A 26840-nucleotide genomic window follows, 5' to 3' on the forward strand; every position below is an offset into this window, starting at 1 on the left:
TGCAAGGTCATCAATCAAGCCTGTGAGTTGTGTTTCACATGAACGTCCACTTCTGAATCCGTGTTGTCTATCGCAGAGTATGGAGTACTTTTCGAAATGGTTCATTATGTTGCTATGTATAATATGTTCTAGTTGTTTACAAGCGATACTAGTGAGTGATACCGGTCTATAGTTACTTGGAAGAGATCTCTCCCCTTTCTTGTGGATTGGTGAAACATTTGCATTTAACCAGTCTTTTGGTAGGGTTCCTGTTAATATTGATTTCTGGTAGATTTTTTGTAATATGGTGCAATACTTGTGGCGCATTCTTTGAGTATTCTTGCGGGTATGTTGTCCGGTCCTGATGCTTTGTTTACTTTCAGATTTTTGAGCAATTTTTCTATTCCTATAGTTGTGATTGTGATGTCTGGCATTTTTGGGATCTTGCTAATGCCTAAGTTTGGGATGCAGGTAAGATCTTCATTTGTGAAGACGGAGCAAAACTGATTATTTAGGATTTCAGCCTTTTCCTTTGCGCTAGATGCTATGCGGCCCATGCTGGACAGTGGCGATACACCAATGACATCTCTGCGGAGCGCTTTGATGTAGTTCCAGAATGGTTTGGTGTTATCTGTCTGGAGGCTTTGACCAATGGTATTTATGTGTTCTTGTCGCAGTTTTCTCATCTGTTTGTCGTTTCGTCTTCTTAGTTCTTTGAATTTGTCCCATAATATAAAGTTTCCGGTCTTTCTTGCTTTGTCATATAGTTTGCGTTTTTTCCTGATATTTCTTTTAAGAGTAGAATTTATCCATGGTACGTTTGGTTTAGATGAAGTTATTTTTGAAGGTATATTGTCATTCATTGCTGTCTGAATTTTATCTGAGAACTGGTTCCAGAGTTCGTCTATATTCAACTGGTTTACTATGTCTTCAGTAAGGCTACTGTTAAGAGCATCGAGTTCATTTGACATCTTGTTAAAGTCGGCTTTATGATATAGGTACACTTTCCGTTTTGGTAACTTGACAATTTTTGGCTTGATAGAAGCATGTAAGACAACAATGTCATGGTCACTTATGCCAGGCTTTATCTGGATGCTGTTTACAAAAGTGGGGTTGTTGGTAAAACACAGGTCTAAGATACTATTTTCTCTGGTTGGTTCTAATACCATCTGTTGCAAATTATTGTTCATGGTGATGTCGATCATAGCTTTGCTGGGTCCAGGGTATCTACCACAGGGTTTGAATGAATTTGAGTGCCAATCAACATCTGGTAAGTTGAAGTCTCCTAGTATCCAGACTGATGCATTTTTTGGTATGACTTCTAATGAGTTTTCTAGAAGACGTACATACTCAGGACCTGTCTTCTGTGAGCGATAGAAAGCGCCTATGAACATTGGTGCAATACCGTTTACATGGATGCTAATCCATTTCATTTCACAGTCAACTTGATCGAGGTGATGTTCGTCTTGGGCAATGAGATTATTTTTAACTGCAACAAATACTCCTCCATGGTAATCATTATTTATTGTCCTGTCTTTGCGGAATACATTGAAGTTTGCAGGAAAGATTTCACCACTATTAATGTCACTATGAAGCCAAGATTCAGTTCCAACAACTATATCTGGGTCTTCTTCCTGTAGGAGGTACTGAAAACCAGCAAGTTTTGCGCGTACACTCTGGCAATTTACATTGATGATTTTGAGGGGATGTATTTTGGATTTTGCCTTACGAGGCTTTGGTTTATTTACTTTTGGTCGTCTTTGTAGTTGTGGTTCTATTAGTTGGGCTAGATGTCTTGATTGGGAGATTATAGTCTAGTCCTGCTTACAGATGGTGCACGAAGGGACGACGTACGTGACAACAGCCACTGGTAAGGTAATAATATTCCATTCTATTCCAGGATGATAATACTTACAGTATTCTAGTCTACGATGACCATAATACAAAATAATGACGTTTTATAGGTATTTACGATATTCAAAAATTGCCGTTGCCGGTGATTGTTACTATTACGGAATACGTGTGTAAACTGGTAGGCCTAAACCTCGAAACACTCTGAGTCGATAGACATTCGTTGGGAAACAATAGCCCCATCTACACGGCCTACCTGAGGCAGGACTAAGGATAGTTTGAAGCCCGTGTAGTAGACGCGTAAACAGTTCCCGTCATATCATCTGGATAGACAGTACGCTGCCTCATGCTCGACCATTCAGTGAACTGGAAGCTTTAAGCGTCACGAAATATCATGAATATTCATGAGCACGACTCACCAAGTCTTAGGAACTTGTCGGCAGAAGTTTCGCCCTGGTAAGAATCAATTTTCAAACGTCATATAATTTTGTACATATACAGTATATATGAAGCAAAGAACGTATATTTAAGAAACCTTTTATGAAAAAGTTTCTTTCCGTTATGTACGTAAATCGATAGTACTAGCTATAGGTCGTAAACATTATTCTTTCTGCATCAGTCCAAGAAAGTACTCGTGAACTAACGAGTCACATCACTGCGAGTCGCTAGACGTATAGTGACACAATGTTTGGTCACGAGTATTTTGTAGCTGAACTAAGGAAATTGTTGGGAAATAATATAATGAGCATAATTTATGGACTATCCTGAAATGCATAGACTATAATAATTTGGAATGTTTTGACTCACATTTTGTGCACTATACATGTACAATAGTGCAGTGTCGTAGACACGGATTGTCGTGTCGTAGAACGGCCACGATATATAATACATGTTTTCTGTTCAAGACAAGTGCTACGTTTGTGCAGGTATAATTTATAATACTTCTTAATATGTCATTAAATGTAATTTCATACACCCAGTGTCTCTTCCTATGTGATTTATTGGAGAGGACGAACCCGTGCAATAAATTTCCTTATACCACTTTTACATAAACAGCGCCCTCTGTGTCACAAATTTTGACATCTGTCGAAGTAACAGGCGCCCCTTTGTGCTCATAAGCTAGGAGTGACAACTTGTTCAAAATATACTGACAATTGGTTGTTGCTAAGGGCGTGGTCATGGTTGCTAGGGCCAATTATTTTGAAGAAAATCTGCAGAATAACATTTCTAGAAACAGCTCACCAAGTTTCAGTCTCATTGACCAAGTACTTTTTGAGATATGCGTTTTTGACCAAATGATTACCGGTACACATATAACAAATACAGTTTAAATCCATATAGATTTAATTTTATTTGAATCCAAGCATAATATACACAGAGTGTAGGACATATCATGGAAATATTACACAACTTGGAATAAGTTACATCTACATGAACTCTGAAGAAACAACAAGGTTACAATGGACATAAATACACACACATGAAAAGTTCTCATTAATTATTGAAAACAATTATCACTTTTTATTCCTCTATTTACAGTGAATTTGTTTTAAACTTCAACAAAGTATTCTGCTCATTGAAGTAAATTACAAGTAGAACACATAGTTTACCTCATTTTAATACAAGCATGTTCTTGAAGGTGGAGACCGCCCTCTAGTAGCAATATTTCATTGACAGTGGACTTTAGGGTAGTGGCTTCCACCCCCTATATGAAACTTTCATGTATTAGTTATTTAACATAATATTGTTTGTTATACAAATTTCATTCCATTCTATATTTTTTTTCTTGTCAGAACATTTCTACTGTCTAACACAGTTCAAGTACATTTATGTTAACTTGCTTATTACATATAGTAGCCAGATGAAGTGGTGATATTGGTAAGTTACGATAGACACAAACTAAAATAATTGTTGGAATGGGTGGGGAGATTACACCTTGTAATCCAGACAGTATAAACACTGAATGGGGTTGAATGTACCACCAACTGGAGAAAAACTTGCATCAGAAATATCTCCCTACAACAACTGTAACTACATCAACATGTCTCCAACAATAGTTTTAGTTTGCATCAGGGTTAGCTTACCAACAGCTGATGTGACATTGTATATTCTGAACCGAACTGGTTATATCAAAGGGGCATGCATATAAAGCTGAGTTTCTCTACATTTGTGTTGTATAGCTGTAATATTTACTTACTGAAGCACAATTATCCATTACTTGTCATCGCCATAAATCAAACCTTATGTTCTGACATAATATGTGAGTGATTGATGAAATAATGTACTGTAGTACAGTACAGCCCGTTTCTAGTTACTATTCACAGGCTCTGATATAAACACACAGAAACCAATAAGGAACTTGACATGCTACACTTTTAAGACAGCAAGATTGAATGAGTACAGTTAGTTGCGACGGTTTGTCAACAGGAAATGCACTAACCTGCCACCACACAGACATCAAATGCAGACGTCAAAATATTGGTGCCAGCAAGTCTGTGTCTTGTTGCAGTATGTTTTATAAGAGACAAAATGTAGCAAGAAATAGTGATCTTACTATCTCAGTGTACAATATGCATTTCTTCTTATCGGTTTCTGAATGGTTGTATCAAATAGTACCAGTGAAATGGCAATTTGAAATGGGTCGTACATCATGTCTATATGTACTAAAATATCAAAGAAACCCATATTGTGTCATCAACTGTGCTAAACAATGCCAGAAGAATTTAAACGCAATTGAAGCCATGCATTGATATTAATATTATACTACAATATTTTAATAGATTTACTCAAGTACAAAAAGCTTATCTCAGGTTATATCAATTTAATCATTTCACTGGAACATCGCTTAATTCAACCTGAACACAGTATTCATAATAACAAGTAGTAGTACTTTGAAACAGTACAGTGTTATATGCACAAACACTGATAGTGCTGTTGTCTAAAACCAAACAATATCACTATTAACACAATTTTTTTGATCATTAAATTCCCTCTAAAGTCATTCACTATAAAACTTTCTTTTGTAATAATTTCTGTTGTCTTTTTTTTTTATATACCATCTTATTTTGTACATAATAAAAACATTCCTAAAAGGTTTCAATTGGCTATTAAGTAAATCTTGATGACAAAGGAAAATGCTGGGCAAGCTGGGTACTGTGTAGAAATTTACAAATTAATGTTTTCAAAATAAGGTAACAAAAAAAACCAAACTTGAAGGGAATGTATCATACAAATAAATTTATGACAACAAACCTTTTTCCTTATCTACAAGGTAATAGTGGAGGGAAGCATTGCTTTGAATATGTGCTTAAAAATTAAAAAAATCACAAATTTGAATATTCATATTATTATCAAATACTACTGCATGGAAGGAATAATATATTGCAGTAGCTAGAAAAGCTACCCTGTTGGGTCATTTACCCTAAAAGGTCATATATCCTTGAAGGTAATTTGCCATGGGTCGTTTGCCATGGGAAGTCTTTTAAAAGGGTTGAGAGTTTGATTTGATAAAGCAGTATAGCAAAGCTGTGCTTGAATCAATGTGAACTGGCGAGTGGTTGGATGCGGTAGTTAGAAAAGCTACTCTGTTGGGTCATTTACCCTTAAAGGTCAAGGATACTTGGAGGTCATTTGCCATAGGTCGTTTGCCATGGGAAGTCATTCACAAAGGTTGAGAGCTTGTCTTGTTCAAAAATTGAACAAAAGCATGATACAATGTGATAAGCAATTTTATGCTCGAATCAATATGAACTGGGGAATAGTTGGATGACTTTTAAACATTTGTTTAAAAGAGAAAAACTTCTATATGCTTTTACTTTTACCCATATTGCTTATCGGATGGATTTTGGCCATCAAGTCTGATTTAAGACATAGAGTTACTACTGTAATTTAGTTTATCACACTTAGAAATGGTTGCAATTCATGTGAAGAGTGCCCTCTATGGATGCATTTATGCTAGAGGGAAAGGCACCTGCAGTATTATTTGCCACCAAATTTCCAAAATTTTACGAAAAAAAAATATCTTCACAGCAGGTTAACCCTATGTATATCATAGGTTGATTGTTTAACAGCTAATTACTACAATTGAAGGTGTAATGTAAGTGTGATGACATTTTTGACAAGCAGTGAAGCAGTGAAGTTCTATCGTCATGTTTGTCTTTTCAACTTTGCATTCACCAGTTCAAAAGTGATTCAAGTATGTATCCCTTCTTGTAGAAACTTAATATGGCAACAGCGATCTATCAAACATTGTACATTGCACTGTATAAACTCTGTCTTGCCTAGGCACTGTACATTAAACACACAAAATGACAAATTTACTTTGATATCAGTCCTCTGGCTTTTGGATAGAGTTCAGATTGTGTCTGTGGTTGGTTACGCTTTGCAGTTGCAGGTCTGAAAGTGAGAAAATAGAAAGAAAGAAAACATGTTGAGTTTTTACTCTGGTCTAACGTGCGCATCTATTTACATATTAATGAGATCATTAGCGTATTCATATACATTCATGTATATTGTCCTGTAGATCACCACAATAAGTCTAAATACTTTGTGATGTATATATATAAGTATAACATGTCAACACAAATGACTTATTATACACAAATACACTAGTTCAGGAATATTTGAAGGCTCAACCTTTAGTGTGGGTATGATGCAATGGTTGCTGTGACAGGTACAATATTATTCTTGAAGAATCAAGCTGTTGGGAATTATCAAAGCTGTTCATTTATGTAAAAATGCTAGTGTTACTTATGATTAATTAACCTTTCAAAGTTAGACCTTTAAACTTACAATGACATTATTCTGAGATGATTGATAAAAACATTTCAATTCTTCATCACCAGAGGGCGCAATTCCTTGCATGCTACTTCTTAATATGACAAAATTGTATGAAGGTGTTCATCCAATGAGAAGCAGTTTGACATTGATTGACAATTATACATTTATTACTTACCTTGATCTTGCACTCTTGTCCCTCTTTTTGCCTTTGACCTTTGACCTGAACACTTCTGGCCTATAGAGAAGACGCATAATTAATATTGGATTACTCTGAGTATGGAATAACAATGTGTGTTCCATTACATGGCAAAGTATGAATTTGTTGTTACAACTGAGCTTCACCTAAGTATAAATACATCCATATTGAAGTTACTGTATTAAATCTGTACTAGCTGCAACTGGAACATGTTTTGAAACTGTTCTGTTGGATATAATGACATACTCATAATAATGTAATGAATCACCTGTGGGTAATTGTATCAATTGTGCAGATGTACAAACATGGTACAGCTTGTGTCCTTATTACAGTAAGTACCCCAAGCCCAAACCCAAGTCCTGCTATTACAATTTTACAAGTCAAGCAAAATGTGCCGGATGATTTGAGTAGCTTGCATTATAATATACTTCTTGCATAATGCAAATTATTATGCAAATATATGCAAATTAGTCCACCTCTTAATTTTTTTCATCTGTCTACTTTCACACGTAATAAATTCCTTCGAATTGATATTTGGGTCAAGATGAAGGTCACCTTACATTTAGACTACAATACAAGTGATAAAGTCAAGTATACTCACTGAATGTCAAGATCAATGTCTTCTTCATCCTGCAATGCAGCATCTAAAGCTGCCTGTACTCTAGGTGCCACTGTTGGACCTTCATAGTCACGGGTTGTACGGTTAGGCATGTCCAACTCAACTATCAAAATATTTTCACCCTGTAAATACAAGATTAGTTCAACATGTTCACAAAAGAATTGCTAATTAAACATTCTGATTTTTTAAATTTATATCTTCATGAAATGTTGTCCCTTGGTTGTTTTTGTTTCAAAATTAAAAGACGTTACATTGTTCTATATTCAAGTTTACATACACTCTTTACTCTTCACTGCAAATAGATCATACAATGGCATAGATCATATTATGGGCACATAACACATCACAACGACTGCACAAAATAGTTTTGAGTTGTGTATAGCTAATGATGATTGTCTTTGATATGAAAATACATGACAAAGATAACTATTATAAAGTGTCCATATGTGATGTGTTCAACACACACTGAAGTATTTCAATCATGCTGCAAACCGTACCCAGTTTACATGTAAATTTATACAATAAGTTGACTTCTGCAGAAAGTATATATGTGATTTCTATTGTGATTGACATTGAACTTGTTTGCTATATCCAAAGGAATGATAAAACTAAGAATGTAGCATACACCTTTGCAGTGAACACTTGCCAAATTTATGAACATCATATGAATAGATTCTACATATAAATAAAAATAACAAAATAAGAATGTTACAGATAACAGTAAATGTAGTGTTGCTGCAAACATTTGCTACAATACTTAAATAGGTAAATTCTAAACAGAAATGGGAAATTTGTAGTTTTTGTCGCGACAGTGTAATTGTGAATGTGTGCAGGACTACAGAATACAACTAACCTTGTATCTGTAATGTCCACCCATAGCTGCTGCCATTCTAGCATACTCCGCCATTGGTCTTCTGTTACCACATGCTGATACTGGTCTCTTCACCATTTGCTGTGGTCTGATAAACAATACATAAAACTATCTGTAAATGTTGTATTTGGCAGCGATTGGTAAATCAAGACCTACGATATGAGTATGATTTGCACAGTGGCGAACTTGTTCTGTACATAATATACCACAATCTGGTTATTAGAAAAACAAAAGGTTGTATAGTTTGGCCACTGGGAGTGCTGTTCACAGGCAGCTTTCAAACTATTAGTTACAAAATTTAATGCTATTACACCTACATGTACATAGGTTATGGCATAATGTTAATTGTTATCATCAGATATAAGATGAGATCTTGGCTGAACACACAATAAAGTGTGTGTCACATACAAGTCTCTACATTTCACCAGCATCACCATTACATGTATATGATTATATCCATAGCATAACGACACACAAAGAAATTGTACGTTGTCAATGACTTACCCATATGTTTTAGCCTGGGGGGTCTGGCTATGACTTATACCCATGTTTTAGCTGAGGGAGTGGGGTGGGGGTGGAGTGTATGGTTATGGTTACTCATTTGTTTTACTCTAAGGTGGGAAGTGGGAGGACAGTGTCTGGCAATGGCAATAACTTACCCATCTGTTTTAGCTAAGGGGGTGAGGGGGTAGGGGTGTCTGGCAATGACTTACCCATCTGTTTTAGCTAAGGGGGTGAGGGGGTAGGGGTGTCTGGCAATGACTTACCCATCTGTTTTAGCTAAGGGGGTGAGGGGGTAGGGGTGTCTGGCAATGACTTACCCATCTGTTTTAGCTAAGGGGGTGAGGGGGTAGGGGTGTCTGGCAATGACTTACCCATCTGTTTTAGCTAAGGGGGTGAGGGGGTAGGGGTGTCTGGCAATGACTTACCCATCTGTTTTAGCTAAGGGGGTGAGGGGGTAGGGGTGTCTGGCAATGACTTACCCATCTGTTTTAGCTAAGGGGGTGAGGGGGTAGGGGTGTCTGGCAATGACTTACCCATCTGTTTTAGCTAAGGGGGTGAGGGGGTAGGGGTGTCTGGCAATGACTTACCCATCTGTTTTAGCTAAGGGGGTGAGGGGGTAGGGGTGTCTGGCAATGACTTACCCATCTGTTTTAGCTAAGGGGGTGAGGGGGTAGGGGTGTCTGGCAATGACTTACCCATCTGTTTTAGCTAAGGGGGTGAGGGGGTAGGGGTGTCTGGCAATGACTTACCCATCTGTTTTAGCTAAGGGGTGAGGGGGTAGGGGTGTCTGGCAATGACTTACCCATCTGTTTTAGCTAAGGGGGTGAGGGGGTAGGGGTGTCTGGCAATGACTTACCCATCTGTTTTAGCTAAGGGGGTGAGGGGGTAGGGGTGTCTGGCAATGACTTACCCATCTGTTTTAGCTAAGGGGGTGAGGGGGTAGGGGTGTCTGGCAATGACTTACCCATCTGTTTTAGCTAAGGGGGTGAGGGGGTAGGGGTGTCTGGCAATGACTTACCCATCTGTTTTAGCTAAGGGGGTGAGGGGGTAGGGATGTCTGGCAATGACTTACCCATCTGTTTTAGCCAAGGGAGTCAATCTCCAAGTATCTTCTTCCTCATCAAATACACTACGATTCATAATCTTGGCTTTCTCTTCTGGTGGGATGAAGTTTTCAATGATCAACATTCTGTGAAAATCAGAATACTACATTAATGTCATAACATAGACACATTTTACATCAAAACATTGCTTTCTCCACAAACCCAAAAGAGACAGACACTCAACTGAAGTCTATATTCCTATGTCTCTAGGGTCACAAAATAAGAATGAAAAATCCACATCATCCATTTGTCACACAGAAATGAAGTGGTGTGTGAGGGCGTCTTCTACAAAGATTCATTTCTGAGGGGAATTATTAGCATACCAAACTTATCAAATTTGATTTTTTTGTCATCTATCATAAATGAATACCTAGTCCTGTTTTTCCAATTTCTAGTTTTTTGTGTACAAACAACAGCCCCCCTCCAACCCTTAACAAGAGGATTAATGAAATAACTATTATCTTACTTGAGTTTGAGTTCCCGAGTTAGTTCATTCTGTGTTTGTTCAAGTTCTTGTCGTTCCCTGATGTGTTCTTCTTGTTGGTCTTGGATATCTTGTTTGACAGCTTGTAGTTTAGAAAACAACTGTAGAATAAAGCAAAGTGGGTAAAAGTATTAATAGTCTTATTGTCAATCATTGATGGTATATGTAATCATAACAGCAATATAAACAGACAATTTAGTGAAAACAACCTGGCTGTAAGAGAGTTTACATTTGTAAGTAACTAGTCAATTTGAGTTTACTCTCTAATAACCGTTCTACAATACTGCATGAAATACTGCAGTTCATCCACACAAATGCTCTATTATACCATTTTTTAAAAATACCTTTTTAAGTTTCTTTGTCTTGATTTCCACTTCTTGTTGTAATGATGTGTAGGTTTCGGTCAATTCTAGCTGTGCTTCATTTCTGGTCATAATCTGCTGTTCCATCTCTCGTTCTTTTCTCTGTTTTGAAAGAATAAATCACATATTCTGTTTGTGTTAAGGTAGGATGTGCCTTAGCGACAAGTTTCCCTAAAGATCAAATATCTTAACCTCTCTCTCCAAACTTGGCAACAAGAAACTTTGAAAGCCTGTTCCTGGTTGGCTTGATATGATAAAAAGTAATTTTGTGCATTAATTATCTTGATGTCAGAGTTACCACAGTGTTTGGCAGCCATATTGGATTCTACATTTTGATATCATTTAGACCTCCATTTCAAAATTTGGCAAGGTGACCTTGATATCATTTAGACCTCTATTTCAAAATTTGGCAAGGTGACCCCTGATTTTTTTTTAACCATGGCTTTAAATGAGAACGGGTTTGAGATTTCTGAACAAAGTAATTGCAAAAGTTGTTGACTTTTATTTGCAAGGTGTATGTTACAATGAATAAGCAAAAAATTCTTACTCATATTCTGGTATTTAACGTTCTAATTTGAAGTATTTCCTGCAAAACCTCCATCCACACAAAATCTTCATCATTGAAACTTTAGGCAAAATATCAGTTTATTTCTCATGTCAGATCAACATTTACAGAAATGATAATTGATCAATCAAATAATATCAAATTAGAAGGACAGTATCACAAATATAAGTTATATTAGGTATTTGTTTCATATTTGACAATATTTGAAAATGTCAACTATAATAAAGAGAAGATTGACAAAAATTTCAAGTGGAGGGTTTTGTGGATTTGGCTGTAAATTGTATTAACTTTTCTCAAATCAGAATATACAATAATTACTATTTGCGCAATGTTCTACAAATATTCAATATTTCAAAGTAAATATTTACAAATATTGTGAACTCTATAGATATACATACCTGTTGTTCAACAATTTCCAGTCGTTGTAGTTCTAATTTCTTCTGTTGTTCATTGGTATGGTCTACAATACTTTTACCACCAACTAGTAGTTTGCTTTCCATGGCTTTAATCTTTGTAGCTAATTGATCCCTGGCCTGCTGCTGTGTCTTCAACTGCTCTTGCTTCTCCTGAGTTACTAGTAGAAGTTTTTCCTTTTCCTACCAAAAAAAACAAATTATTAGAGAGGTTTAGATGCACATATTTATATGTGATCTATATTGTAGCAGCATAATAACGTCATTCAAAGGGAACCTACGCGTTCTCTATCAGACATCACTACATCAAAAGGTTGGTGACTTTAAATATGTGCTGTGTTTTCATCATTTAATTGTGTGCATTCTTGTGTTTATTGCTGATATTATCTCTGAACTTTAGTGTAACTTCACCAATTTCAGGAAATGTTCTTCGTAAATCACGTGGAGACAAAATTGGAAACCAATACTAGGAATACAAAACGTTTTGTTTGACAAGCTCTCAAAAATAACTCCGGTAGTTTTGGAGTAGTTGGTTCATCTATATTGCATTTATAGTCAGGGCTTGAAATAAATGGAAAATATCTTTTGCCCACTGGACAAGTAGAAATTAAAAAAGCACTTGTCCTAATCAGAAAGTACTTGTCCACAAGTGGATATTTGTTTTGCAAATTTTATTGACATGTTGTCCCTTTTGATAAGCAAACCTTACTTCCACTCTGAGTAAACTCAGGAAATCTATTGAGCAGACTAATCATTTGTATGCATATCTTAAAAAAATCACTTTGAGAGTTTCTGCAGGTACACAAAAGTTTTACTTATATTACAATTAAGTGAGCAGAGGTTTTAAAAAAAAACCCAAAACATGATAAATTCAACTTGCCCATTGGTACAAGTATATTTTATAAAATCACTTGCTCAGTGCTTCAAATCACTTGACTGGGACAATTAAAACACCATTATTTCAAGTCCTGAGATTAACAGGTGAATCTGTCACAATTTCCTTACTTTGGGGAGAAAGAGTTCCCAACCTCACCCCTCTTTCCATGAAAATGTGACGAAATGATAATATTCATTCACAATACATTCCTTGACAAAGACAGCAAGCATCAAAATGAAATTGCAAGTACAGCATACCCTGTATTTCTCTACAGTTACGTATAAAGACAAAGTTACAAGAATTTAAGTCTCATATACTAACCTCAGACAGCATATTTTGATTGTTCAGGATAGACTGCTTCTCTTCTTCTAGTTTCTGCTGGGCTTCTTTATAGAATTCCTCCTCATCTGCCTCCTCATCTCCCTCTTCATCATCATCATCTTCATCTTCTGAGATCACTTGACCATCTTACAAACAGATTATTACAAAGAAGATATTATGAAAAGAACTATTTACCCATTACATTATCACATCTTGAAATCAGTATTCCCCCAAGGGTTGTATAATAATCAGAAAGTGGCAGATACAAGGAACGTAATTAGCTTCCAAAACATGGAAATGCTATTTAGAACAGGTACAGAACTTTAGCAATCACATGATTACATGCATATTTAAAACAATAGTGTATATGTCAGTAACAACTAAAATGAAAAATTAGACAGATAGATAGATAGAGATGGATAGATAGATAGAGAGATAGATAGATAGCCTTAGAGGGAAGACATAGATTGATAGATAAAAAGAAAGACATATATATAGCTAGCTACATACATACATACATACATACATAAATATATACCTACATGCATGCATAAATAAATATATATATATATATATATATATATATATATATATATATATATATATATATATATATATATATATGTATATATATATATGTATATATATGTATATATATATATATATATATATATATATATATATATATATATATATATATATATATATATATATATATATATATACAAATGTACATGCACACATATACATACATATACACACATAGGGTAGACAGACATCTAAATGAATAAATAAATAGATAAATAAATATACTGACAGAAGATCTAGTTTCTTTGGGAGAATTTGATATTCTGTTCATAAACTATTTCATCTACATACATATATTGTATATGTACATCTCTTCCTTTCTAATGATAATTCATACCTGCAGTCACCCTCCTTCGTCTTCTCTTTTTCCTCTTACCACCACCACCTCCTCCTCCCTTCTTATCTAGCTGTGATTTCAGTCTTGCAATCTCATCCTGGAATTCTCGAAGTAAAGCATCCTTTGGATCCTCGTTAATCTTTGGTTTATTCTTGATGTTCTTGGCACGATTGGCATATCTATAGACACAGACAAGAAATGATAGATAGTTGAATTGATATCTTTGCATTGAAGATAAACAGAATGATGGGTATTAAGGACTCTTACACTTCACAGGATTTATTAGAAAGCTAGCTGTGAGATAGTATTGGTTAGTGTATCGTGGCATTGGTCAGCTCATTGTGAGTGTGTTACACAGTCAAAGTTATCTAGCATAATGAGCATCATCTTAATCTGACCTCTATTTATATGTGGAGTAGGCCTTTAAGACCAGAAGGCATGCACCAAGGAAAGCGTACAACTTGTATAAAAAATTGCAAATTACACAGCCAACAAAAAGTACAGAACTGACAGCCATGTTTCAATCATACCGCCATTTCTGTTTTCATCATGCATATTATTTCAAGTTATAATTTGCTTACAAAGCCACTTATTAGAAAAAACTACAAGACGTCTAACATCAGCAAGCAGAAAAGAAGGAACAAACAGAAATTCAGGAATGAATAGTGACACATGTAGGAGTCAAACCTACGTCCCTTGAATTCTACTCGGAGTGCTCTAACCAGCTAACATGTGAACTGGTGTGTTTCAAGCAACTGTACTGAAGTGTACCTCTACATGCAACTCCTCATGCCAGGTGAGAAGCCAACTGATTAATCTTAGAAAACTATCACATACCTCAATGTTGTCAGAGATTCATCATAGTTGTAGCTAGCAGGACCGATATTAGCTACCATCACTGTCTTAGCATTACCACCTAATGAGTCTTGCAGAAGTCTGGTCAATTTGGAATCACGATATGGAATGTGTGTACTCTTGCCATCAACTAGAGCAGAGATAACGTTACCCAATGCTGACAATGACAAATTAATTTTCGTTGCTTCTTTCAAACGTTCTCCCTGAAAAATACAATAACAGGTGTAAGTACAGGTACACACAACTTATCACTGTTTCTGTCATTTCGGATATAAGATGTACATATTCAATAATTTCAATTCCATGTATCAATGGTATAATGTAAGGGAAGAGGCTTAAAAAGTTTTCCCTTGTCACATTGAGCAAGAAAATAGCTGGGTGATTGAGCGAGCTTAGTAGCATCCGATTAGCTGTGTGAACACTGGGCCAACACTGACAACTCAGTAACGTGTGTTTGCAACTATACAGGTGATGCATGCCTGCACCAGTGCAATGTTAGCGACAGGATAGCTCAGTGGTAACACCAGGCTGGAACTAGCACCTCATCAACATGTGTAAGCAACTGGAAGGGTTAATGCCTACACCGGCCACATGTTAGAACCAGGCTAGCTTAGGCAGTCACTGTCAACATCAGGCTAACATCAAGCTAGCAAGTTGGCAATGAGTTCTTGCATTATACTGTTTCAGAAATTTGACATCAACTTACAGTTGCTCCCGTCTTGGCTTGTCTCTCACTGCCAGCAAGATCTACCAGATTTAGTTTACCAACACGAATATGATTCTCACCATCTAAACCAGTCTGAAACCAAGACAATACATAAGTTTGATATACCGGTAAGGTAAGGTAATTAAAACATAAGCTGTTTCCACGAAATTATTGATGAACATTTAAAACAAGTAGTTAGTTGACAAACAACTTTTATTATCAAATACCGATGCCTCTTGTGACAAAAAGTCCAACAAAATATGTGCACTGCTCCCCAACCTACATTCAACAAAACCACAAACTTTTAAAGGAAAGTCCACTAACACTTATTTCTGCCTTTGAGACTATTTGGTTGTTAAAAGTAAGTAGTTTCAAAGTAATATTGTCCAAAGCTACACTGAAGTGATCTCATACTTTTAACATATACTATTTTCACTTTGTGTTAAAATGAAACAAATAAAAAGGGAAGATACAGTAATTAGATACTAGTAGTACTTACCTCACTACACTCTATTGTAATAATGAATATAGCATGGGAACGAGAACTGTGTTCATTCATGTTAGTTGACCTGAAAAAAGAATAAATTTCATTTGAAATTATTATCATGTCATTAGATCTCTTAAACCATAATGGCTAATGCAAACATTGTTGGATTACAATTATCATATCTTATTACTGGAGCCATACAGATTACACAGGGTTAATCTCTTGCTCTGGACTAACCTTTCATACACCTCTACCAGACAACTATTTTCATTTAAATGTTTTAATCCTAAGCTGACATTGGCCTCATGAGGCCAATGGTGGTGAAAGAGTTAAAGTGGCCATGTGGATAAGAAATGGGTATTTCTTTTTAGATTTTTAAAGAACAAAACTACTTCATTATTCTTCTAGACAACATATTGTGAAACAACAAAGAGTAATTCAATGTACATAACAAGAAGCTTGCTTACCCAACAGCTCTGTTCTGATTACCTACATTCATCACATGTTCAATCTCTTTCACACTTTTTGTGACAAACGAGGAGAGATCCTGTAAATAAATGAAAAAAAAAACAGTGATAATAAATGTAACAAATGTAAAATCTAGAATTTTTTTCTTCAAAATAATAATATGACTTTAAGACCTGCACATACTTTGGTTTCACAGCTTTGAACGCCATGGTAATAAAAAGAACGATAGCAATGTTAAATCTGCACTAGCTGGAATGTTTTTTTTTTTTTCAAACTGTTTGCTGGAAGTAATGGCTTACTTATAACATCATAAACTTTCAATACTATTGAACAAAGTATGGGTACACGTAGCTATATATATATATATATATACATATGATAGTACAATGAATCTAATCAAACTGATTTTTGGGTCCGTAACCTAAAATCTGCGAACGAACATTATCATTATATCAACCTGTTAATATTTATATTGATAAATCAACCACCATGTACAATGTCTAATTATTGGTAATTTGACTATTTTCAATGAATATTGCTGGTTGTCTATATTAAAAAAATAATGCTCCTGTTCCAGCCAGTGCAAGTTGAATAGTTACAACAGGTAACACTGAAGTAAAGCACTTTCTTTATGTGCTGCACTCATTTATAGCATTCATATCAGGTGTAAAAGCATACTGTTTCATTTAGTTTATTTACAGGCCTAACATTTGGGCTTTCTAATGTGGTAAATTAACAAATGAGACAGTACAATGTATACTTTTACACTTGATATGGATGTTATAAATGCTTGTGGTATATACAGAAAACGCTTTACTTAGGTGTTATGGGTTGTAAACTACTTTATACTCCACATGCCCACCTTAACATAAACACCCGTGTCTGGCCTTTCTTTCAATTCTAACCGTTTCTTCTGGTCTTTGGAAAGCAAGTCTCTGATCTCCTCCTGATAGATCTCCAAGTATGATGCTCTCACTAAATACTGTTGATTTTCTGACCGGGATATATGTGTAAATATGTGGTCAAAGGAATTTGGAATCACACCTCGGAGTTCTGGATCACTGCGCACACCTGGATAATGATATCACAGTTTACAATTAACATTGCTGAGATGAATTTGATCTTGATTGCATTTTGTATTCATTCTCAATATTTGACATAACTATCTTGACAAATGCTGGTTAAACGCGAGGAGTTTAACACATCAATTTTAAGATTATGGTAAGTTTGCAAAATGTAATTTTTTGCTGTTTTTTTTAAAATTTATCTTTTGCCAATCTGTTGAAAAAAGGGCATCAAATATCACAATTGGGTGATAGTGCTGACTTTGTTGTACAGATATAATAACCCTGAAATCAAGCTGGTGTAAAAATTGGAAGTCCTCAATAACATAACATTGCAGGATAATGGAAGTCTTTGGATATGCCACTCTACCATGAGTACCGGTACTGTACAAACATGTCACTACAATAGTTTTAGTCTGTGCCTATCTTAGCTGAAAGTTCAGTTTCCACTGTGTCTATCTTAGCTGAAAGTTCAGTTTCCACTGTGTCTATCTTAGCTGAAAGTTCAGTTTTCACTGTGCCTATCTTAGCTGAAAGTTCAGTTTCCACTGTGTCTATCTTAGCTGAAAGTTCAGTTTCCACTGTGTCTATCTTAGCTGAAAGTTCAGTTTCCACTGTGCCTATCTTAGCTGAAAGTTCAGTTTTCACTGTGTCTATCTTAGCTGAGAGTTCAGTTTCGACTGTGTCTATCTTAGCTGAGAGTTCAGTTTCGACTGTGTCTATCTTAGCTGAGAGTTCAGTTTCCACTGTGTCTATCTTAGCTGAGAGTTCAGTTTCCACTGTGTCTATCTTAGCTGAAAGTTCAGTTTCCACTGTGCCTATCTTAGCTGAAAGTTCAGTTTTCACTGTGTCTATCTTAGCTGAAAGTTCAGTTTTCACTGTGTCTATCTTAGCTGAAAGTTCAGTTTCCACTGTGTCTATCTTAGCTGAAAGTTCAGTTTCCACTGTGTCTAACTTAGCCGAAAGTTCAGTTTCCACTGTGTCTATCTTAGCTGAAAGTTCAGTTTCCACTGTGTCTATCTTAGCTGAAAGTTCAGTTTCCACTGTGTCTATCTTAGCTGAAAGTTCAGTTTTCACTGTGTCTACATGTATCTTAGCCGAAAGTTCAGTTTCCACTGTGTCTATCTTAGCTGAAAGTTCAGTTTTCACTGTGTCTATCTTAGCTGAAAGTTCAGTTTTCACTGTGTCTATCTTAGCTGAAAGTTCAGTTTTCACTGTGTCTATCTTAGCTGAAAGTTCAGTTTCCACTGTGTCTATCTTAGCTGAAAGTTCAGTTTCCACTGTGTCTATCTTAGCTGAAAGTTCAGTTTCCATGGTGTCTATCTTAGCTGAAAGTCCAGTTTCTACTGTCATTTAAGTTTCAGTCAAAATAGTAGCATATGGAATGATATTCTCCTGAAAGGTCCTGACATTAGCAAAGATGATCCTATCATCCAATTCAACAACTAATTATTATATCCAACCACTGACCTTCCATAGTAAACGTCTTGCCAGTACCAGTTTGTCCATAGGCAAATATAGTACCATTAAAGCCCTCTAGTACAGAGTCGACTAGAACACGGAATGTCTCATCATACAATCCTCTTTGTATTGAGCTAAAACATGAATTAAAATTGAGAAATGCATCAGATGTGTACATGTAGGGCTATCAAACTAAAACGATGGTACAGGCAGTTAAGAGCAAATTTGTCAATTATCCATGTGAAAAAACTACTTCTGTTTGGTGAGATGGCAGTATCAAGAGCTTAGAGAAACCAAACTTAGCAATATGTCTATAAATGTTCCCAATCATCCAGGTATGAAGTTAGTAACAAAGTAATTACAATCTATCTTACCGGACTTAATACTCTTGTTTTGAATGGCAACAATCCTATCCTAGGCACTTCTTCTGGCCGACTGATGATATGATGACAGATCGTTGGCGACACCTGACAGCGTAGAATTGCCATATGATGATGAGAACCCCATATAATTCTACTTCAGGTGTCAGCAAGCATCTGTCATTAGATCATCTTGCAAAGCGTCCAGGATAGGACGTGAAACTGTTGCCTTTCAAAAACAACAAGTCAGGTAGGATAGATTGCAATTACTTTGTTACACACTTGGCACGTTATACACAAGACCAGTAAAGTGGTTGATGGATGACTTTTACTTCTACAATGTACACTGCACTCGCTTTTAAACAATCTATATATATACTATAGTAATAAACAAAGAATGTCTGCAGACCTATTATACTATACATAAGAAACTGCTTTATTTTCTTCCATTAAATTTTTGTCCAGTAATAACATCCAAGAAAAACATCCACGTTTACTGCTCCACATTAAAATGATTAATTTCAACAGAACAAAATATAATTACTATGTTTGGAGTGGCAAGTTAACTTAGTATTTTATACAAGGGTGAAACTTAAGTGGGTAAATGTCAAGTAGAGTAATACAATAAAATGAAATGTCAATTGTCAATAGTGAACACGACAGAATGTATCCATGGTAACAGCCAATCAAAAGGAAAGAATTAAGAATGTCAACCCTTATATGGAAGCGGCACACTATAAATGATAGTGAGTCATATGCAAATTTAATTCTTTTGTCGGTTTCATCTTTGAGAAACTAATTTAGAAGTGAGTAACCATAACCAAAAAACAGCTTCCAAAGTTGGTTGTCCTCAAAGGTTAGCTGTTTGTCTACTCTGTGTGTCTGTGTCTATCAAGTATCATGGATAAAAGGAGAATGAATATAGTCTAGTTATAGTTACTATTCGTTGGGTTCAATTTTCTATGATTTCTCTCTTCACCATATACTCTTTACTAATTATACAAAATTCCATTCTCACCACCACCACCACCACCACCAACAGCAGTAGCTAAATGCTATTAGAGTGTTGATATAAACATGGTGATGTTATTGCATCCTCATGTAACTTACTTACAGACTGGAGATGGCGCTAGTTGTAAACTTAACAAAGCAATTAATTACAACTGACATGTGCTGTTCCCCAGCAGGAGATTTAGCTAGGTTTTCAGTAGATTGTGATCATTTGACTATACATGGAGAGAGAGGGAGGGAGGGAGAGAGAGAGAGACAGTGAGAATCGAGCCTAAAGTCCGTATAGCAACAAGACTAGAATGAGTACAGCAAAGTCAGAGATCCAGTGAGTAGGTGATGGGCATAGACGTTTGAAAATCCACTTACTTCCAATCATACACTGAATCAAATGTGAACTGTCTCGGTTGTTCGCCATGACTTGCATTGATATTTCTGACTGTGATAACACCTCGTTTTATGTCCATATCAATCACTCTTTCATGCCCTGCAGCTATTTCTTTCTGGTTCATTGGTCGACATCTGACCACCACTTTGACTGACTCGGCTTTCTTAGACTGAAAAGGAAAAAGATCAATATGTTTCTGATCAGAGAAATAAATACCAAGGAAAAGTGTCATTATAAGAACACTCTTGTTCATTTTTGTTGACAAATACTTAGATGTTATTCCCCAATATTTTTCTTCATTCAGCCAAGGAAAATACTCTAAGGGGTCTTTGTTACTACTCGTCTAGCTACTGGTAGTGACAACCATTAGGTCATGAGTATTTTCGGGATGAATGAAGAAAATATTGCAAAATAACATTTTATAATATTATACTGTACTAGCACCAGTACTATCAAAGAAATTCAGGGAAAGTAATGGCAAATTTTGAATGTTTTGACTCATATTTTGAACACAGTAGAACCAGTGATCTAGACACACGTTGCTGTGTTGTACAACAACCAGAGTATATATTCCATATTTTTTTGCTGAACTTGGTTCATGCATGGTATAATGACTGTTCAGTGTTATGCTAGGAAACATATATATATACAATACAAACAATATATACATCCTGAAATGTGCATGCAAGCCAAGTTGTACACATTTAAACCAAAAATATTAGAATTGTAACTGACACTTATTTATGAAAGTATGCATGATGTGATGAAATGTTTCAATTTTGCCTAGTGTACAGAAAAGCTATTGTCTGGATATTGCTAGAATATCTAATGGGGTGTGTGTGTATATGTATATGTTATTTGCCAAATACCGTTCCATATCTTGCTGCGAGAGGTAATTTTTTCTGGTATAACGGAGAACCGAAGGGGAGCCGTTATACCAGAAAAAATACCTTGAGCAGCAAGATGTGGCACAGTATTTGGCAAATAACATACTTATACGTCACCTGCGACTATGAATTCATTTTTGAATGTCTAAAAATGCTGTTTCATTTTAAAATAAAATTACTTCCGCGTTATACTGTTGAGCGTAGTATCATGCACCTCTCTGATAACTGCAATGCGGTTGTTTACATGTCAGCCTTAACTTTATCATTCAATCAGAGTGCGCCTTTGCTCAGTAGTATGACGTAATGTTTACTATTTGCATATCACTCAGCGATATATTCAAACTTATAACCATCAGCTGAAAAATGAGTGCGTCTTTGTTTTGCATACTGTATTCCATTAAATGTACATAAATGTTCGTGATATGCTTTGTTGTTCTAGTTAAGCAAAAATTACACCCTCTGTGGTGGTAATTTTCATATCCTTCATAAATTTAGGAATTCATGTTTACAATCGCGTGACGACCGTGCGTTCACCGTCACTGGACTTTCACGGTTGTGTGTGGAATTTTTGACTATTTCCCTGTGACATGAAAAGTACAGTTCAAAGACTTGTTACAATGTATACAACGGTGATATTTTGTTCGATTGACCACAAATTTGGCATTGGAAATGCTGGTTATAGCTCGATCTCTAGTTGTCTGCTAGATTTGTTTACAAGGGGACGTGCAGTGATCACATGATACAACAAGCAAAAATACGGCTGTTGGTGAAAAATATGCCTGTGTATCTGCAGGGCTCTCGACCAATCAGAATGCAAGATTGGTGACAGGTGACGTATAAGTGTGTGTATGTGTGTATGTACGTACGTACGTATGTATGTACGTACGTACGTATCTGTGTATGTATGTATGTATGTATGTATGAATGTATGTATGTGTGTGTGTATGTACGTACGTATGTACGTATGTATGTATCTGTGTATGTATGTATGTATGTATGTATGTGTGTATGTATGTATGTATGTATGTATGTGTGTGTGTGTGTGTGTGTGTGTGTGTGTGTGTGTGTGTGTGTGTGTGTGAATAAATAAAGAGTGTCAGTATCCAAGTTCTAAGGATCTGGTGTACAGCCAATAAATTGTATCTTGTTTGAATATAAACTTGAACTGATGATTGTGAAGAATTTGAGAGCTATTGTTTGTTCTGTATTCTGCAGTGTCCAAAATTGTTCAAAATCACCTTCATCTTTTTTTTTTAAATTTCATGATAAAGCTTCTGTAGGTACAATTACATTACTTACCAACATTTTTCTTCATTCAAACTAGAAAATATGCATGACATTGAGGGTTTTTGTCACTAACTCACAGGCCAAGACCCTGTATATCATGTACCCTTTTTCAGTTGAACAATAACAAATACTGGTAAATAATATATGAAGTGTATGTAAGTGTATCTATGGTAACTTTTCATCAATCAATCAAACTAAAGTTTTTCATATAACAAAGCCTCCCAATGAGTCATGCACAAACTTTACATTCTTTTGTTGATTTCAGTACAAAAGAAACAAATTTAGAAGTGAGTCACCGCAATACTTTCAAAAGTCCTTACTCAGCAGGATAAATTTTACTTAAATACATAGACATTAATTTGCATATATGGAAAACTATCTTTACTTTTACATTTACTTTACATTTTTCTTGCACTTAATCCTTATTAAATACTTTCCTGTGAAAACATAAAGAAAATTCTGTAAGCCTTTAACAACATTCAACATTTTTTCTCTTGGTGAAAATTACGTATGTCCAAAATTTGATTCTATAAGTAAAACAATACAATGAGCTACAGACTGTCACAGCACTCTTGACCCCACTATAAACTACCGTTTCCGTCACCCAAAGTTACGTCTAATTTCTTCCAGTGCAAAAATACAAACTCAAGTTTGCAATATTTGAATTTACAAAGTATACATTTTTTTAAAAGACACACCACAGAGAAAAATGTGAGATTTTGACAGTGAAGTTATATATATCATTGTTGTTGTTGTCATCATCATCATCATCACCATCACCATCATCATCATCATCATCATCATCATTAGAATCATCATCATCATCATCATCAGTATCATTATATTTACAGTAAAAGTCAATATATTTATATCTAATTCTAACCATACAATTTTTATATCTAACCAGCGCATACAAACAGTCACTGTAGGCTACTAGCTGTTACTGTCAGATATCCTTGCTAGAAAAACACAACAAAACTTTCAGAAATAATAATCACTTCTACATAATTAGTATCCATCATCTCAGCATGTTGTCAGTTACAGGTACTCTGTCACAACAAATAATTCGATAAAATTGCAAAATTGCCCATGTACTAACTTTAGTTTTAAACTCACCAATGTTCACATTTTTGAATTTCATAAATGTGGCTAGAATTTTATAAAACAATTTTATTACGGCTTCCTACTTGAACAATTAATTTAAAACAACATTGACCAGGTCTGTCTTGGTAAGTCATTACATTGCAAAAAGCTAAAAAATGTGTGAAAATTTTGTTATTACAATAACAAACATTTTATATATTATATTATGATTTTGCAATTTATTGAGTTACAAACACAGACTTTTGTCAATGTTGTTTCCCATTGATTTTTCAAGTAGGAAGTCATAATAAAATGGTTTTTATAAATTCAAAGCCCATAAATAAATACCCAATCCTCATCCATATGGCCATTTTAAAATTACACGAATGAGTCATTTTATGTGATGAATATACTACTTGAAATCACATCTGTGTGTTACAACCAATGTTGCTTTAATAGACATGACACACATCCGAAAAAATTCCCACTCTCTCTTTAATTTCAGCTGGAATTTCATTTCAGAAGATAAGATGACCTAAAAGTGATGAACTTCCAGTGAAGTTTATAATTGAAAATAATGACATCTGGTAGTATTGTGTTACATGTAATACTTACCATGATTTGTCTCTAGTGACTGTTTTAATATCGTACAACAACAATCTGTAATAGAACACATTTTGGGGTTAATAGGTTAGAGATATTGTCACACCATGGGATGTTGTCTAGGAATTCCTGAATCTATGACTTATATTAGAATTTAACAAGCCTCCAGCTGTGAAAGGGTTTCACTCATAACGGCAATAAAAGATAGTGTATCTAGTGTTTAAGATTTTATGACAGATATTAAGCACCACCAGGGGAGTTGGAGTAAAATTTATAGAATTTCATATAAATTTCTGATTAATCAAAATTATAATTTCTAATTATATGTATTATAATATGTCACTCCATGAACAAAACTGTAAAATATAGGCAGATACTATACAAATAATGATAAAACGTTTACTTAAATGTACATGATATAACTGAACTTATTATATGTGATAATTTTGAACTCGATGGCGAAAATTGTTAATGTTAGTATTATGTCAGGTGACTGTACATTACAACATGTATGTACTCAAAAAATCCGTAACGCTATCATTTCCATAAAATGTTACTGCAAATGTGCATGTTGACTGACTCGCGTTAGGCAGAGAATAAATGGGAACAATGAAGTAAATTTATAGACATTCATGATATTGAATTTTCAAGGACTTAATTACAGAGAAGTAGAATCGCAGCTGCTTGTTAAAAATCCCCTCCAGCGAAAGTGATATCCAATTTATTCCAAAACATGCATGGTCATAACACATGCACCGCTGATTATTTTTCGATGTACTTTCTGCTCGTCTCACTTCTTTTCAAATATGGATACCACAAGTATATGGACAAGTATAGGATAAAATAACAACAACTGTGTATGTACGCAATAAATGACAGCGACGGGTCGATCGACACTGAAACTGACAAGTGCTGTCGAGAAACCCGAGGAGAGAAGTCCCGAAGCCGGCGTTGTGTATGTTTCGGGCATGTTCTTGGCTTACCTTCACTCTACAGACGCTAGAATACTTTACCCTTCTAAGCACAGATCTACCTTCGTGAAAGATTAATAGAGTGTGTCATATTTACAGAATACTCAGAGTCATAACATATTTCTGCGAAGTGGACGTCTCACTTTCTGAACCTCTCCGCCATTTTGTTGAAATATGTGACGCATGCGTACATGGATTGTTCAATTCTCGCTATTATCTCGTACCAAAAAAGGTCTCTTACATCGCACATAGAGGGCACTAGTCACCGTAACTGAAAATTCAATATCATACACATTTCACTCGTATATTTTTCGTAATTTAACAATGAAAGTTTATCGTATATGTAAGACATATTAAAGCTTATGTTGGTGGGAATTATTATTATTATAATGTCGGATGAGGGGGGGGGGGGGGAGTCACGTGGACCAAAAATACCCCTTTCAAGTAGTCTGGGTGATCTCTAGCTAAGTTGAGGTGTATATGCAAGACATATTAAAGCTTATGTTGGTGGGAATTATTATTATTATAATGTTGGATGAGGGGGGGGGGGGGAGTCACGTGGACCAAAAATACCCCTTTCAAGTAGTCTGGGTGGTCTCTAGCTAAGTTGAGGTGTAAATTGTAACGATACCGTATAGGAACTAGACTACTTTCAACCGAACCCTCGAGTCTCCCATTTGGTTGCCTATGGGTCACAGGAAAATATAGCACATATACATAATATACATAGTATTTTTTAAAATTAAAATAAATTTTAAAAAGTTAAACAATATGATTTGTTAAAACTAGCAAACTCAATATATACAAAAACAAATATACAAAAATATACGTAAAACAGACTTACACTGTCTGAGAATACAAAATACCACATACCACTTTTTTGACAAACAATTTATTATTCACTACGAACATGTACAAACAACCAACATTAAACAAACGTTTTCAAACGATGGCGCCAACTTGTTAAATTTTACATAAAATATTCATCACCGAGTAAATAATGTGAGATCGCTGTGAAAAATTGTTAGGTAATCACGTACGCAAAAATGTACGGTAGCTGTAATTTTGGTAAAGTGTGTAGTACTTGTAGTCATTCAAGTCATTCAAGGGGTCCTTCATACATACATACGTACGTACGTACATACATACATACATACATACATACATACATACATACATACGTACGTACGTACGTACGTACATACATACATACATACATACATACATACATACATACATATCCTTAGGAAGAAATATTAGAGCCTATTGTTATCCATAGAACAATCAACTGAAATGATCTTCCTTCATGATAATGCAAATTATGCGAAAGTATGGGTGTATTATAAATTACTGCAGTGATTATT

The 26840-nt window shown here is 35.3% G+C and overlaps 2 protein-coding genes across 2 annotated transcripts; both read right to left on the minus strand.

The window, feature by feature from the left end:
- Window positions 1-251: 251 nt before the first annotated feature.
- On the minus strand, window positions 252-3932 carry LOC144433741 (uncharacterized). Its single transcript, XM_078122100.1, has 2 exons — window positions 3915-3932; window positions 252-1655 (listed from the first exon to the last, which is right to left on the minus strand). Exons 1-2 carry the CDS (start codon window positions 3930-3932, stop codon window positions 252-254), a joined length of 1422 nt encoding a protein of 473 aa, XP_077978226.1.
- LOC144433610 (kinesin-II 95 kDa subunit-like) lies at window positions 3200-25645 on the minus strand. Its single transcript, XM_078121947.1, has 19 exons — window positions 25489-25645; window positions 24518-24562; window positions 20627-20814; window positions 18900-19024; window positions 17228-17436; window positions 16365-16444; window positions 15910-15979; window positions 15411-15503; window positions 14687-14907; window positions 13850-14028; window positions 12925-13070; window positions 11712-11909; window positions 10731-10850; window positions 10369-10487; window positions 9872-9988; window positions 8278-8383; window positions 7407-7546; window positions 6785-6844; window positions 3200-6225 (listed from the first exon to the last, which is right to left on the minus strand). The coding sequence occupies exons 2-19, from the start codon at window positions 24518-24520 to the stop codon at window positions 6147-6149; spliced, it is 2253 nt and encodes a 750-aa protein (XP_077978073.1). The 5' UTR covers window positions 24521-24562; window positions 25489-25645; the 3' UTR covers window positions 3200-6146.
- Between the last annotated feature and the right edge of the window lie 1195 nt (window positions 25646-26840).

The sequence above is a fragment of the Glandiceps talaboti genome, chromosome 4, assembly GCF_964340395.1.
Source record: "Glandiceps talaboti chromosome 4, keGlaTala1.1, whole genome shotgun sequence".
Lineage (NCBI taxonomy): Eukaryota > Metazoa > Hemichordata > Enteropneusta > Spengelidae > Glandiceps > Glandiceps talaboti.